The following is a 13,546-nucleotide window of genomic DNA, read 5'->3' as shown; positions in this document are numbered from 1 at the left end:
TGCTGGTGTTGGTCCACTGTGTTTTCTGAGGTCCAGGGTCAACGCAGCCGTCTACCAGGAAGTTTTAGAGCACTTCCTGCTGCTGACCAACTTTATGGAGATGCAGATTTCATTTTCCAACAGGACTTGGTACCTGCACACAGTGCCAAAGCTACCAGTACCTGGTTTAAGGACCATGGTATCCCTGTTCTTAACTGGCCAGCAAACTCACCTGACCTTAACCCTATAGAAAATCTATGGGGTATTGTGAAGAGGATGATGTGATGCGCCAGACCAACAATGCAGAACAGCTGAATTCCACTATCAGAGCAACCTGGGCTCTCATAACACCTGAGCAGTGCCACAGACTGATCGACTCCATGCCACGCCGCATCGCTGCAGTAATTCAGGCAAAAGGAGCCCCAACTAAGTATTGAGTGCTGTACATGCTCACACTTTTCATGTTCATACTTTTCAGTTGGCCAACATTTCTAAAAATCCTTTTTTGTATTGGTCTTAAGTAATATTCAAATTTTTGGAGATACTGAATTTGTGATTTTCATTAGTCAGTTATAATCATCACAATTAAAAGAAATGAACATTTGAAATATATCACTCTGTGTGAGATGAATTAATATACAAACTTCACTTTTTGAATGGAATTTTATTATTATTCTAATTATATGACCAGCACCTGTAAAGCCATATCAGACTTCTTAAACTCAGTTATATTTCTGACTGATAATATACTCTATAGATGTTTTTAATAAAATTAGATAATTGCTCTTGCTGACCATTTTGGAATCGCCATAATAGTTTCAACAGAGAGGAAGTTTTAAGTGTCAAAACTTTAATGGCAATATGTTCTACAACATTAAAATTGACAAATGATCAAAGTCAAAACAAACCTACTGAACTGAAAGGCATTAAATCATTTCTGAGTCCTGTGTTGCAGTTGATGTAACTGAAATCAACTAAATAACACTACATGAACTACATTACTCATAAGAATAATTCCTTTTATCAATAGTGTGTACAATATTCTCTAATAATCGGTGGACATACACGCCACAAGCCACTTTATTAGGTACACATGTACAGCTCTGTCATAAATTGTGCATCATAAAAGTAGATTTTATGGAAGAACAGTTGCATTGTTCATGTGTATTTTGCCACTGAGTGTGCATAGAAAAACCTATTGGAAGATAATAGCTCAAAACTACATTTAAGACACGGAGCACATCTCAGTCAACTTGCTCTTCTTCTTCCTCTTCTTCACACGAGGCACCTGATGCAAAACTGCAGCACTTTGAGCGTCATGTCCACTTCTAAAATCTGTCTCAGAGACTTGATTCCGCGGTCTGTTACATTCACGATTGTTATGTCCCAGCTGTGCCTCCCGGGGAAGATTATCAATAAGCTCGTAGAGGGTGAAGATGCTGAAGCAGATTTCATCGTAGGCAGTTTTGGTGCCACACTCAAACAGGCAGGCGAAGGCCACAGCAGGCGGTGCACCAGGTGAGGGGGGCAACTCTAGATAGGCGAGGTCAGAGTAGGCGCTGGGGCCCTCGTAGATCACCCAGGGGCCGCGCCAACTGTCTGGATCACGGGGAAACAGGCTGAGGAACACGCCGAGATCCTTGCGTGCGGTGGTCCATGTTGGGTGGGAGTATACTACCCAGGTGGGGGTGAGGAAATCTGGATGATCGGGGGTCAAGGGTCTGATGGAACCAGAGGTGGTGCTGTTTGGAGATGGAGAGATGGTGTGGTTTGAGTTAGTCATGCAGGACGTCCAGTGTCTGGAGTGATATATAGGTTGGTGTAGGTGATTGCCAAGAGAATGATATAAATGTAACGGGGCAGGAAATCCCACAATGCTTCCGTGGCAACCATTCCGAGGCTCCACCAGACGCTGCACCAGCTGGCCCTCCTGAAACACCGCTCCATCATCCAGACTGAGGGCCTGCACCCTGTATCCGAGAGGGCTGCGTGCGTTACAGTACAAAACATTAGTCCCGTCCTCTTCATCCACCGACACCATTTGACACTCCACGCTCTCTGGCCCCGGCACCGCCTCCCCGAAACGCCAGGTCCGCCCATGAGTGTCACTGTGAAAGCAGAAGGCGTGGGGAGTGGTCTGGCAGAGCTGTCCAAAGCACTCTTTGCACTCGATGTGGTAAGCGTAGGCAGGAATCAGAAGACGACCGGACTTCAGCTGGATACCATGGCCCGGGCCGAGAGCAAAAGTGGCCCATTCTGCAGGGACAGAGGAGGAAGTGACACGTTCAGATGAACATGAGTCAATATTATTGACATTAAAGGATAGGTTCACTTATTTATTTTTTTTTAAGATTATTTTTGGGGCATTTTTAGGCCTTTATTGACATGTAGTAAAGGGCAGGACAGAGTTGAACCCGGGTCCGCTGCGTCAAGTAGTAAACCTTTATATACAGGCGCTCGCTCTTCCAACTGAGCTATCCGGGTCCCCTGATAGGTTCACATTTTATCTATCACGTCCATCTTGAAACAAAACTCACGTGTCCATATGTACATTGAAACAGATTTTAGTCACTGTAGTTATTTCCCCCATCGCTTACATTGAAATCAAGTTAGGATGGGATGTTTTTACCATCAGGATAGTGAGTATGGACAATCCCAGCGTCCTAAACAGGTTTAAGTGTAGGCCCTGCATAATGAGCATGTGAGTATTGTTTTGAGACTTATTTAAAAAAAATGTGAACGTATCCTTTAACAGGTTTTGTTATGATTTAATTGTTAGCAGTTCAATCAAAGAGTGATTTTCCATTTGTCATTTTAGAGGCCTGAAAACGTAAAACTATTCACTATTTCACAATAAAAAAGCAAAGATTTGAAAAAAATCCAAAATAAAAATCTAAAAATAAAATTCTTAGCATACTTTAGTTTTTTCTAATATCCCCAGTTTAGGAACACATCAGGATAAGGGAGCATTTTCAGATTGATAGTATTTACTTGAATTATAACACTCCTGATAGACAAGTAAAAAGACCCACAATCAATGCAGCAGAACCAGCGATATCATCTTTTTTTATTCCATGCAGTCTTCTTTCTTGTCAAAACCTGGCGCATACATTACCCACAATGCAACATGTCCACTGACAGTTTTGTCTGAGATTGGGGTGTGTTATACTTGTAGCAGCTAATGTAGCCTCAAGTTGCTAGCCAAGATAAGGAGCGGGCTACAGAGGTCTGGTAACATCACTTCTTTCTAACTTCGCACCCTCAGATTTTTTTTACATTTTCTATCTTGTAGTCTTCAGCCCCAACAGACTCTGACTCAAGTGACATCACTTGAGGCAAGTTATCAAACTCCACAGAGCTCCCTCTGGAGCCACTAAACGTTTTATACAACTTTGTTATGACAATATAATAGTATATAACAATAAGTTCCCTCGACGGCTTTCTATAATTGTAATTCATCAGAACAGCACAATGGAAGACTGTTTGAGGGTGGATATTCCCTTGATGAATCCCTGACCTTTGATAGTGTCTCCTATGACCCTCTTGGTTAGGTCGGTGACAGGACTCCAGGTGTCTCCGTCGTCAGTGCTGCAGATGTAGCAGAAACGGGTCACGTTCTTCCCCGTCACCAGCTGATAGGACTCTGGGGTGTGGCCGAGGACAGCGATGAAGAACAAGAAGAGAGTACCTGTGAAATCATCGTACACCGGGCACGGGTTCATGGACCGGTGGCCTGGCAGGAAAGCAGTGCTCAGGACACGCATGTCCTCCCACTGCAGCAGCAAAAAGACGAGGGAGATTAGAAAGGAAGAGTCTAAAAGATGTAATATCTCGAGATACACAGTGGTTTTACAATTTGAAGGTACTTGTACTTTACTTGAATATTTGCATTTTCTGCTCCTTTTATACTTCTACTTTACTACATCTCAGAGGCAAATATAAATATTTTTACTCCACTATACTTTAGTTACTTTGCAGATTTAGATTAGTAATACAAAATATTTTCAACAAATAAATGATGATGTATTATTATAGATTAAGATTAAACTTCATTGATCCTCAGGGAGAAATTCACAAGCTACCCGGAGGATAAAGTATATAAAGTAGTTGAAATTAGCTACACCTTTAACAGAACATAAAAGTGATGAACACATTAATGCATCAATAATTATAATCCAATAATATAATAAATTAAAAAATATATAGTGGGCCATTCTGCATGATGAGTACTATGTTTGGTACTTTACGTATATTTTGGTGCCAATACTTTTGTACTTTTACTTAAGTAAAGATTTGAATGTATGACTTTTATTTGTAATTTCTACACTGTGGTATTACTTTTACTTGTTTTTTTTAAGTCTGAGTACTTAAACAATAAATCTAACCGGGTATAGTAGAATGCCTGAGAAACAACGTGGTTCAAGATAAAGACCAACACAAAGCAAAGGTGTCTGACTCAACACTGACCTCCACGTAGTTCCTGTAGAAAGTGCCTTTCTTCATGACCAGCAGGTGAGCCTCAGAGTCGGATGGACTGAGTCTCTCCTCGCAGAAGGCCAGGAAGGACCTGGAGCGGGACAGGTAGAGCAGTGCTGGGACTCTGTATGTCACTCCGTTGGGCTCCTTGTGGAAAAGCACTGACCTCGCTGGGAAATAGGGTAACCTCATACTCTCCGGCGTGTGAATGTTTCAAGGTAACTCCAAATCTTCTGAGACGCAGCTAAACAAAGAGAAAAAAAAACAAACAGGAAAGTAGGTTTAAAAAAATATCTATACTGTTTAGTAGGAGATAAATAAATGTATATACAAGTTAAAATGTTACTGTAAACTGTAAACAGGATCACAAATAGTGACTGGGAGTGCAAAGAGTGCCGAAATAAATACTTTGGGTAATGTAGTTAGGTAATTTATAGACATACAGTAGGTGGTTTATGTACGCTCTATACATGTATGTACAGTATATAAAGCCTGCTTAGATATATGTCTGACAATAATGGATCATATGTACACGTTATTGCACAATTTCTATATTGTAATGTTTAATTTAACTTTAATTTAAGAGATGCAGCATCAGAATCTGGTTAAGAAATTAGAGGAAGCCATTAGAGTCTTATGTCATTATTCTCAGTGGGGATTCTGTTTGCTATCTCCTGCTTTTGATCGTCACTGCCAGACAATTAATGGCCCAAATACATTTTAATTTAAGCACAATGTCCTAAATATGAATTACTCTAAAATATGTCCCTTACCTTACTCCAGCCTTCACAACAGCTTCAATGGATAAAAAATAGAAATAAAAAAATCATCCTCTTACTGGTGTCATGGGAAGGTGTTGTACAACTGACAAATTCACACTGCCTATTCTCAGCAACTACAGTATCACAAATTAACAACACATATACATCTGCTTAGTGAAGGCTTCCTGTGTAATTGCATTACAGGAAAGTCATGAGCAGAAAAAGAATGACTGTGCTCTGTGAAAGAAGTGCTCTGGGAGAACTGCTGCTTCTTTGTGAGAATATACAGAATGGGTCAGCATTTGAATATGAATGTGTGTGTGTGTGTGTGTGTGTGTGTGTGTGTGTGTGTGTAAGCCATGGCCTCTCCTATCTGTTCCCTATTCAGTGCGGCAGTATGGCATGCTGTTCACTGACCCAGAAATGGACCCGCTCATCAGATTTGGATGAATCAGCAGAGAGCAGTCATTGTGGGAATGAAGGCCCACTAAACAATGATTTAATGATCTGCCTCCTCCGTGTCCTACATGCTTTTGTTTTTCATTTTCTGCAGAATGTGTAGCAACTAATGCTTCTACTATCTATATATATATATATATATATATATATATATATATATATATATATATATATATATATATATATATATATACTACTTTACAGTTTACAAATCTAAGTTCAAGTATTTCCAAGGGGCTCAGTAATATTGTACAGGACATACAGCAGAGAAAATCTGTTTTGCCCTTGTGCCCTGAACTTTCTATTCAGGTATCATTTCCTCCCAGTATGGTTCCGTCGATTAAATGTTTTAAATACAAAATGTAGTCAACTGGATTAGGGTTAGGGCAATTGTTGGTGCTAAAGGTCTGCCATTGGTGTGGGGAAAAAAATGGATTTTTAGGCTGCCAGAGAAATCCGCCTGGCATGTCAAACTCAGGGCACACAAAAAAAAACCCTTCTAAACATATATGATGTCATCAATGAGCGACCCAAGCCCACATGGGCACATAGACAGTAAAAGAAGCCCACTGAAGTTTTGACGGCACTTAATAAGGTAGCGTGATTCTGCGGTCTTGACGTTATCGATATTGTCACTGTTATAAATTGTTTTTAATCGGCAGATTAACAACAACATGTTTAATATCGCAACCAAACCGTCAGCTGAACAGGGAGTTACATGTTAGCTTTCAGGCTAACAGCAGAGTTGGCTAGACAACCAGTGACTGTTGGGTTTTATCTGGTTTGACATGTTTGCAGCAACTTCTCAATTCTAATCTCTTCATACGTCTATTTTTGTGTAATGTCTGTCGTGTTTACCCCTCTTTTTAATAATATGAATACATACACTGATGCTATTTCTCACGGTTATTACAAGAAAGCTATACAAACATACACATAGTTTCCAGTTTATTGGGTAACGTTAACGTTACACTTAGCTAAAAGTAATTAACGTTAGTTTTAATAAACAGCCCTGCATTATTATTTATATCCTACCTTCATGAGGGTTATAATCAGTTTAGGGCTGCAACCAATGCTTATTTCATAATCAAGTCATCTGATTATTTATTATAAATAATATCTTTAGTCTATGAAATACCAGAAAATAGTGAAAAATGTCATATCATTAAGTCCCCAGAGTCCAAGTCTGCCTTTCAAATTGTTTATTTTGTTCAACCAACTGTTAAAACTCAAATATATTCTAATATTGTATTAATGGAAAGTAAAAAAATAAATAAAAAGTAGTTCATGTTATCATCAAGAAGCTGGGACCAGATAATGTTTGTGACTTGAAAAACAAACCGCGATTAATTGATTCACAAAATTGCTGGGGATTATTTTTTTTTGTCAATTGAGTGATCATCATCTTGATCCGTTTTCGTTGAAACTGTTTTTGAAATACTGCTGTACAACTAGTTTTGGCATACATCAGAGATGTCAAAGCAACAACACAAACTAATGTATATATATTTTTTCTTGTTAACTCACATTTTGCAGGGTCAGCATGGCCAGACAATGGTCTGAGGGCCACTCCACATCCATCCTGTGTGTTGGGGCTTCTTCAGGCCCCGAGGTTCTCCTCGCTTCCGGCTCTGAGGGTGGAGAGGTCACGGTGTGGAGCCAAGAGGGGACCATCATAGGCCGTCTCACTCTCCCCGGTGAAGAGGACAGCACGAGTGTTGTGTTTTCGCCTGCAGATCCGGGTCAACTGTATGTGTCACATGGAGACACAGTGAGTGTACTCGACCCCAGAAACCTAAAGGGCCCCGTGGAGGAATTTCAGGGTGCAGGGGAGGAGGAGATCAATGCTTTGGCACTAAATGAAATGGGTTCAGCCCTCGCAGTGGCTGATGACTCCGGGGCAGTCCGGGTACTGGAGCTTCCTGGGGGGAAAGTGTGCAGGACTCTTCGTAGACACACTAACATCTGCTCCTCTGTGGCTTTTCGGCCTCACAGGCCCAATAACCTGGTGTCTGCTGGACTGGACATGCAGGTAAGTGAGAGGACCATTTGTGTCTACATCATGTACCAAGACTACAGTGCTCAGCATAAGTGAATACACCCATGCTAAAGTTGACTAAAAAGAGGAATAAAAGAATCATCTTTTGGAAATTGATCTTAATGCCTTAATTTAAAAAATGAGGAAAAATCCAACCTTTAAGGACACCAATTTTCTTTGTGAATGAATAATGTATCGTAAATAAATAAATGTTCTTCCTTAAAATACAGGGGGCATAAGTAAGTACACCCCTATTAAAATAGCCCCACATCATCACATCCCCTTCACCATACCTAGAGATTGGCATGGGGTACTTTCCATAAGATCATCTCTCAATGCAAATCAAACCTATTAGGCTAACTGAAATAAAACCATGCCAGTCTCTAGGTATGGTGAAGGGTATGTGATAATGTGGGGCTATGTTAATTCCAAAGGCCAAGGGAACTTTATCAGGATGCATAGTATCCTGGATCCATGAAATAACTGGCTTTAAAAATAAAGATCTGCCTGCCTCTATGGGAATTTAACATAGGGGTGTACTGACTTATGCCCCCTGTATTTTAAGGAAGAAAGTTTTAAGGCATTAAGATCAATTTCCAAAAGATTTTTTTTTATTCCTCTTTTTAGTCAACTATTAACTATGGATCTATTCACTTATGCTGAGCACTGTTCCTAATGCCGATTTATTTCACCTTTTTTTGTCTCTTCAGGTGATGCTGTGGGGTCTGCAGAAGACACGTCCTCTTTGGACCCTCAACCTCCAGGAAGTAGCAGAGGAAGAAGACGACCATCAGCAGCGTCCCGGTCAGCTTTTCAACCCGCCACTGGTCCACTGTGTCTCTGTGGCGAGTTGTGGGAACATTTTGGGTTGTGCGGCAGAGGACGGGCGGGTGCATTTGATGCGGATCGGCAGCGGCTCTAAACTCGAACAGCAGGGAGCAGTCAAGGCCCACAGTCAGGGGGCCTCACAAGCCCACTTTGTTAGTTTCCTTTCCCACCCTCACTGGCTCGTCACTGGGGGGAATGATGGCCAGGTCTTCCTGTGGGACCTCAGTAAGCACCCAGTGGTGACTCCCGAGGCAAATGCCAAAACTGGAGCGTCAGCAGCCCCACGCAGGAAAAGTAAGAGCAAGGCAAGGAGGAAAGAACAATCCCAGGATAAAGCAAAAACCCCACCGAAGGTTGAAACACAGAAAGAAGAAGTGGAGGATGAAGTGGCAGCAAGTGCTGAAGAGGTGACAGAGGAGAAGGCTGGGCCTAAACTGAGCATCAGTCATGAGGACAAAGTGAACTGGTTGTGCCCTGCTGTGCTGAAAGGAGAACCCAGCGTGGTGGTCGCAGATCAGAGCTCCAATCTGACAGTCTACTCTCTGTCTCGACTATAGATTCACACACTTTACGTGTTCTTTCATCCTTTGGTCTCCTCGTAGCAGTACGCCACTTTGACCTTATTTTTAGTTTACATTTTTTAAACTTTTGAGCATACACTCCTGTGTTTGATGCTGTTAGAACTGGTAGCATCATTATTTGGACTTCTGGCCTAAATGGTGATTGTGACAGTAGGATCTTGCTCTCCTTTTAATCAAGGCTGAACTTGTTGGCAGAACCAAACATAACTCTTGTTCCAGAAAGCACTCCAAAGAGTGGAAGGTAAATATTTACAGAAGCAGATAATTATCACAGAAATCAGTTTTACAGGAGTTTTCACACAATATTCAACAAATGTGCAATTGTTTTTCAGGTCTTATATAATGCCAGATTTACTCATTGGTGTGTGGCAGGGGTGGAGCCAGATGTAAATATTCTGGGTCCCTTACTGATGTGTAAGACTGGTGCAGTCCTATAAAAAATGTCATCCTTTGAAATATACTTTGCAATATATGCGTTTTTGTAGATTGTAAAACTACCACATTATAGTCAAAATAAATTCAGCATGTTTAAACTAAGTCTGTGACGCTTTTGTAGAGTAAAGACCTCTCAATCCAAACCAGGTGCCAGACTAGAAAGACATTTCAAACACAGACAAGACATTTGAAGAGAAACTATTTTTTTTAAATGAATTTAAAGCAGTGCCGCCTTGTGATGTACAATTAAGATTAGTTTCTGTATGTGTTATATCATGTTATCTGCTTATCATTATAGACCGAATCCCTTAAACACCAGACAGACTATCTTCTCCTAACATTCAAAAAATGGTGCTGTTCCTTTTAAACTGTAGACTTCATTTGCGTCAACATCCAAAACTTTATATTGTCAGTTTTTTTTTAAAACAAGCCAGACAACCACAAAATAATTCATTGCAAATGCACTGTATTCACACAACACTTTCAAACAAGTAAACAGTCATTCTTTTGCAAACAAGAATAAACACTTTTCTATGACACCAGAAAAAAGGCTGACTGTTCAAATTAAGGAATAAATCCAATTCACGCCCATCTGTATTCACAAGGCAGCTTATAAATCCGATGAGACAAGTTTAAAACAAAAATGGTGAAAATCTGTGGCAGCCTATAACAAGTTTTCTTTAAATAATTGCAGCAACAGCAAATATTGTACTTTACCGAAATTCTTTAAACTATGTATTTTCTGAACAAGCCAAATAAAGCGCTTAAAGGATGATGTTCACAGTAAGATTTGCACTATATAAGCACATGATCATTTCTCAGCACTGCAGAGCAACCAGACAAAGCGCTACATCATTTTCCCGTTACATTACTTTCAGTCTTTTTGGTGTTTTTTTTGATAGAATACGCCTCAAAAGTTCTTCCACCTTTAATGTAATAATGTTTTACATTGACAGCCAGCACAGATAAGATGTTTGACTGGTTACTCCTGTCAAATAAATCCTCCACTGAGATGCATTTGTCATCCCTCCTTTGACTACTGAGGTGACCGTTGACGTTGATCAGAGGTCTGTCCCTTTCAGTCAAATTCTGCACTGAGCATGTTGAGTTGCTGACTTTACAGTTTAGCCAGGCTCTTCTCCAGGCTCTCAATGTCTGCATCACCCTCTTCACCCTTGCTGCCGCGGGCGCTGCACTCCACAAACTCCACCTTAAGGGGCAGCTGGCTGAACTCAAAGTCCTTGCCTTTTTTCCCCAGATAAACACTGCCGCCCACAGAGCCGTCCTGAGAGCTCAGGGCTGCAGAGCGTGTCACTCTCAGGGTGTTCCTATAAGAAACGAGAGACAATGTAAACGTTTTTTAATCAAACCAAAAGGCTCAGGAGGTGAATCCATTATGAATTGCAGGGTTGATGGTTTCATCTCCAGCTCAACTGTCCTTGAGCAAGACGCTGAATCCCAATTGCTCCCAATGGCCAGCGCCTGACTACCAAAACATTGACAACACTAACACGTATATGAGGAACACTGACGCAACAGTTATATCAACAATTAAAGCAACACTAGAGAACTTTTCCTGCTTCGGTCCCCCTACATGTTGGAAGTGAGTTGTACATTACATTATGCAAGTTTGCCAGATCGGGTAGCGCAAACTGTAGTTCAAATGAGACAACCTGTAGGGGGACCGAAGCGGGAAACTTCTCTAGTGTTGCTTTAAACGAAGAAATAGAGAATTTGAGGTGTAAATTTGAGTGGAATTTGCCTAAAATGAAGATGTTTTGCAAATTAGACAGTAAAAACAAATGCCCAAAAGACAGCAAATATATAAATTACTTACAATTCCTTTTCCAGCTGCTGCTGAATCAGTTTAGCTGATTTTGCCATGGTGATGTCTGTAAAACGAAGACACTGGTAAATGACGCTGCCATATAACAAACTAACAACTTTAGGGTATAGGCTGAAAATGAAGTACAAGCAAAGTGTAGATAATTGGGTTTGTTTTTTTTCACAGCAAAAGGGTTGTTGAACCTTGTTTGTTGCATGCCACCAGGAGAGCTGGGGCATTCCTGGAGATCACAGTGTCCGTCAACAAGATGTACAGAAACTCCGCCACGTCTCTCACCTCCTTCTGGAAAATAGCGCTGTCTACTACAAACACAATCGCTCTGAAGAGAGTGATAGAGAGTGGCAATGACAAAGTGATTAGTTACTTGCGAGTTACAAGAGCAAGACATACTTTATTGATCCCCGAGGGTAAATAATTTCTACTGCTTAAGTCAATCAGGTCACTGAACTCACTGACAGACAGAAAATAATGTTACTCAGACAGGCTGGCCTGTTCTCACCTGGCTGCAGATTTGAACTTCTCCAGGTACTGAGGGCGAAGACTGTCATGTCCTGGCAGGTCAATCACAGTCCAGGTGCTGCCCTGAATACAGGATGGGGATGGGACAACTGTAAACCATGTTCATTATGAGAAAATTATAACTGGTAATGATAAACTTTTCCTAACTTACCTTTTCGTTTTTGGCTTTGTATGGAGCACTGCTGTCAGTAATGGAGGTCTGTGTGCGCTTGAACTTTCCTGACAACAGCTGCCAAAACACGAAATGCACAATCACTTAACCATGCATCAGTCTCTCATCAGCTGAGCCTGCTATGATTGACAACGTGGACATGGACACCACGTTTTGGCTGCATTAACTCACCCGTGTGAAAAGGAGGGTTTTCCCAGAGTCACACAGTCCGACCAGCAGCACAGCGCTTCGGACGGTTTTACTGGAGAGAAAGTACTTCAGAAACACTGGAAAAAGAAAGCAGGGACTTATTTTCCGACTTATTCTTATCGATTCCAAATAGGTTGTTGTCTACTAACCAAATATAACGTTACTCAATACAGAGTGACTTCCGTGAGAAATACGGATATGCCTGTGACAGCTCTTGACGTTTGCTTTAGCTTAGCAGTTAGCTTCCCAATCCTGCTAATTCAGCTAATGTCTTTAAAGCACACGTTCGTTGATTAAATTAACTATATAGATTACATGTAAACGACGAATGCCCTGCTTGCAAACCTGCTTTCCAACAACCCAACACTTTGTAGCTAACTTTGCTAAGCTAAACGCTAGGCCTAGCTTGATATTAAACTAATGCTAGCATGCTAAAAACTTACCACAGGTGATGACAATGACCGCCAAAGCGACGATAACTCCGATCAGAAAAACGGGGTCTTGGTCATCCAGCTGTTGTCGCAGAGATTCAATGTAAGGTTCAAATGGGTTTTCTGCCATTTCCACGTCTGCTTTCCCACCCATGTTTCCACCGGTGCTATCTGCCTCCATCTGTCCGTTCAAGCTAACCTGAGAGTGGGACACGTCTCCTTTTTCCTTCTGCAGCACACAGAGCCTGCAGCGTCAGCAGGGGGCGCTGCCGACCTCCTGGTGACAGAGCCGTATACAGTATATATCTAATATACGGAGGTAAATCAAAAACAGGAAAAGTAGCCAACATTTAGGCTACTAAACTGGAATTACTGTAGGCTACTTAAGAACAATTTTGAGGTACTTTTACTTTACTTGAGTAACGTTAGGCTATTTTAATTGTATGCTAGCCTAATTATACTTCACTACATTTCAGAGGGAACTGTAGCCTACTTTTTACTCCACTACATTTATCTGACCGCTGTTTTCAATACACAGCATGATCAATTTATAAAATATGACGCTGTTTAAACTGTGAAGTATTCATATACGCGTTTCGTTAAAACATATATAGCTTAAATATCAATTTTCTGTATCTGCAATGAATTCTCACAGGTTAGTTTAATCTCCAAAAGGAAAAGTGTCCTTCTGTTTGACAAAGTGATGAAAACGAACAGCGACTAAAATCATAATGTCATCGCTATATCTGTCTTTGTTACCTCTTGGCTTATGTTCATTAAATCATCAGGGAGTTAGGAGAATAGAGACAAATAGACATAAGAGAGAGAGAGA

General features: G+C 40.9%; 3 protein-coding genes across 3 annotated transcripts; 1 reads left to right on the top strand and 2 right to left on the bottom strand.

Moving 5' to 3' along the window:
• Positions 1–829: 829 nt before the first annotated feature.
• neu4 (sialidase 4) lies at positions 830–5,333 on the bottom strand. The gene is made up of 4 exons (XM_078243599.1): positions 5,229–5,333; positions 4,447–4,699; positions 3,497–3,752; positions 830–2,235 (listed from the first exon to the last, which is right to left on the bottom strand). Exons 2-4 carry the CDS (start codon positions 4,645–4,647, stop codon positions 1,205–1,207), a joined length of 1,488 nt encoding a protein of 495 aa, XP_078099725.1. The 5' UTR covers positions 4,648–4,699; positions 5,229–5,333; the 3' UTR covers positions 830–1,204.
• An 853-nt stretch (positions 5,334–6,186) lies between these two features.
• Positions 6,187–9,659, top strand: wdr53 (WD repeat domain 53). The gene is made up of 3 exons (XM_078246077.1): positions 6,187–6,270; positions 7,212–7,707; positions 8,424–9,659. The coding sequence occupies exons 2-3, from the start codon at positions 7,219–7,221 to the stop codon at positions 9,096–9,098; spliced, it is 1,164 nt and encodes a 387-aa protein (XP_078102203.1). The 5' UTR covers positions 6,187–6,270; positions 7,212–7,218; the 3' UTR covers positions 9,099–9,659.
• A 347-nt stretch (positions 9,660–10,006) lies between these two features.
• On the bottom strand, positions 10,007–12,961 carry srprb (SRP receptor subunit beta). The gene is made up of 7 exons (XM_078246079.1): positions 12,727–12,961; positions 12,266–12,360; positions 12,074–12,151; positions 11,903–11,985; positions 11,586–11,722; positions 11,395–11,449; positions 10,007–10,885 (listed from the first exon to the last, which is right to left on the bottom strand). Exons 1-7 carry the CDS (start codon positions 12,893–12,895, stop codon positions 10,675–10,677), a joined length of 828 nt encoding a protein of 275 aa, XP_078102205.1. The 5' UTR covers positions 12,896–12,961; the 3' UTR covers positions 10,007–10,674.
• Positions 12,962–13,546: the final 585 nt, after the last annotated feature.

Source organism: Sander vitreus, chromosome 3, assembly GCF_031162955.1.
Source record: "Sander vitreus isolate 19-12246 chromosome 3, sanVit1, whole genome shotgun sequence".
Classification (NCBI taxonomy): domain Eukaryota; kingdom Metazoa; phylum Chordata; class Actinopteri; order Perciformes; family Percidae; genus Sander; species Sander vitreus.
This window is presented reverse-complemented; position numbering and strand designations above follow the sequence as displayed.

Coding starts and splice junctions, on each gene's coding strand:
- wdr53 (XM_078246077.1), top strand. CDS start 7,219: ATGGCCAGACAATGGTCTGAGGGCCACTCCACATCCATCCTGTGTGTT. Junction 7,708..8,423: donor CTGCTGGACTGGACATGCAG/GTAAGTGAGAGG, acceptor TTGTCTCTTCAG/GTGATGCTGTGGGGTCTGCA.
- neu4 (XM_078243599.1), bottom strand. CDS start 4,647: ATGAGGTTACCCTATTTCCCAGCGAGGTCAGTGCTTTTCCACAAGGAG. Junction 3,753..4,446: donor TCTACAGGAACTACGTGGAG/GTCAGTGTTGAG, acceptor TTGCTGCTGCAG/TGGGAGGACATGCGTGTCCT. Junction 2,236..3,496: donor CATAGGAGACACTATCAAAG/GTCAGGGATTCA, acceptor CTGTCCCTGCAG/AATGGGCCACTTTTGCTCTC.
- srprb (XM_078246079.1), bottom strand. CDS start 12,895: ATGGAGGCAGATAGCACCGGTGGAAACATGGGTGGGAAAGCAGACGTG. Junction 12,152..12,265: donor AAACCCTCCTTTTCACACGG/GTGAGTTAATGC, acceptor GTGTTTTGGCAG/CTGTTGTCAGGAAAGTTCAA. Junction 11,986..12,073: donor ACAAAGCCAAAAACGAAAAG/GTAAGTTAGGAA, acceptor TCCTGTATTCAG/GGCAGCACCTGGACTGTGAT.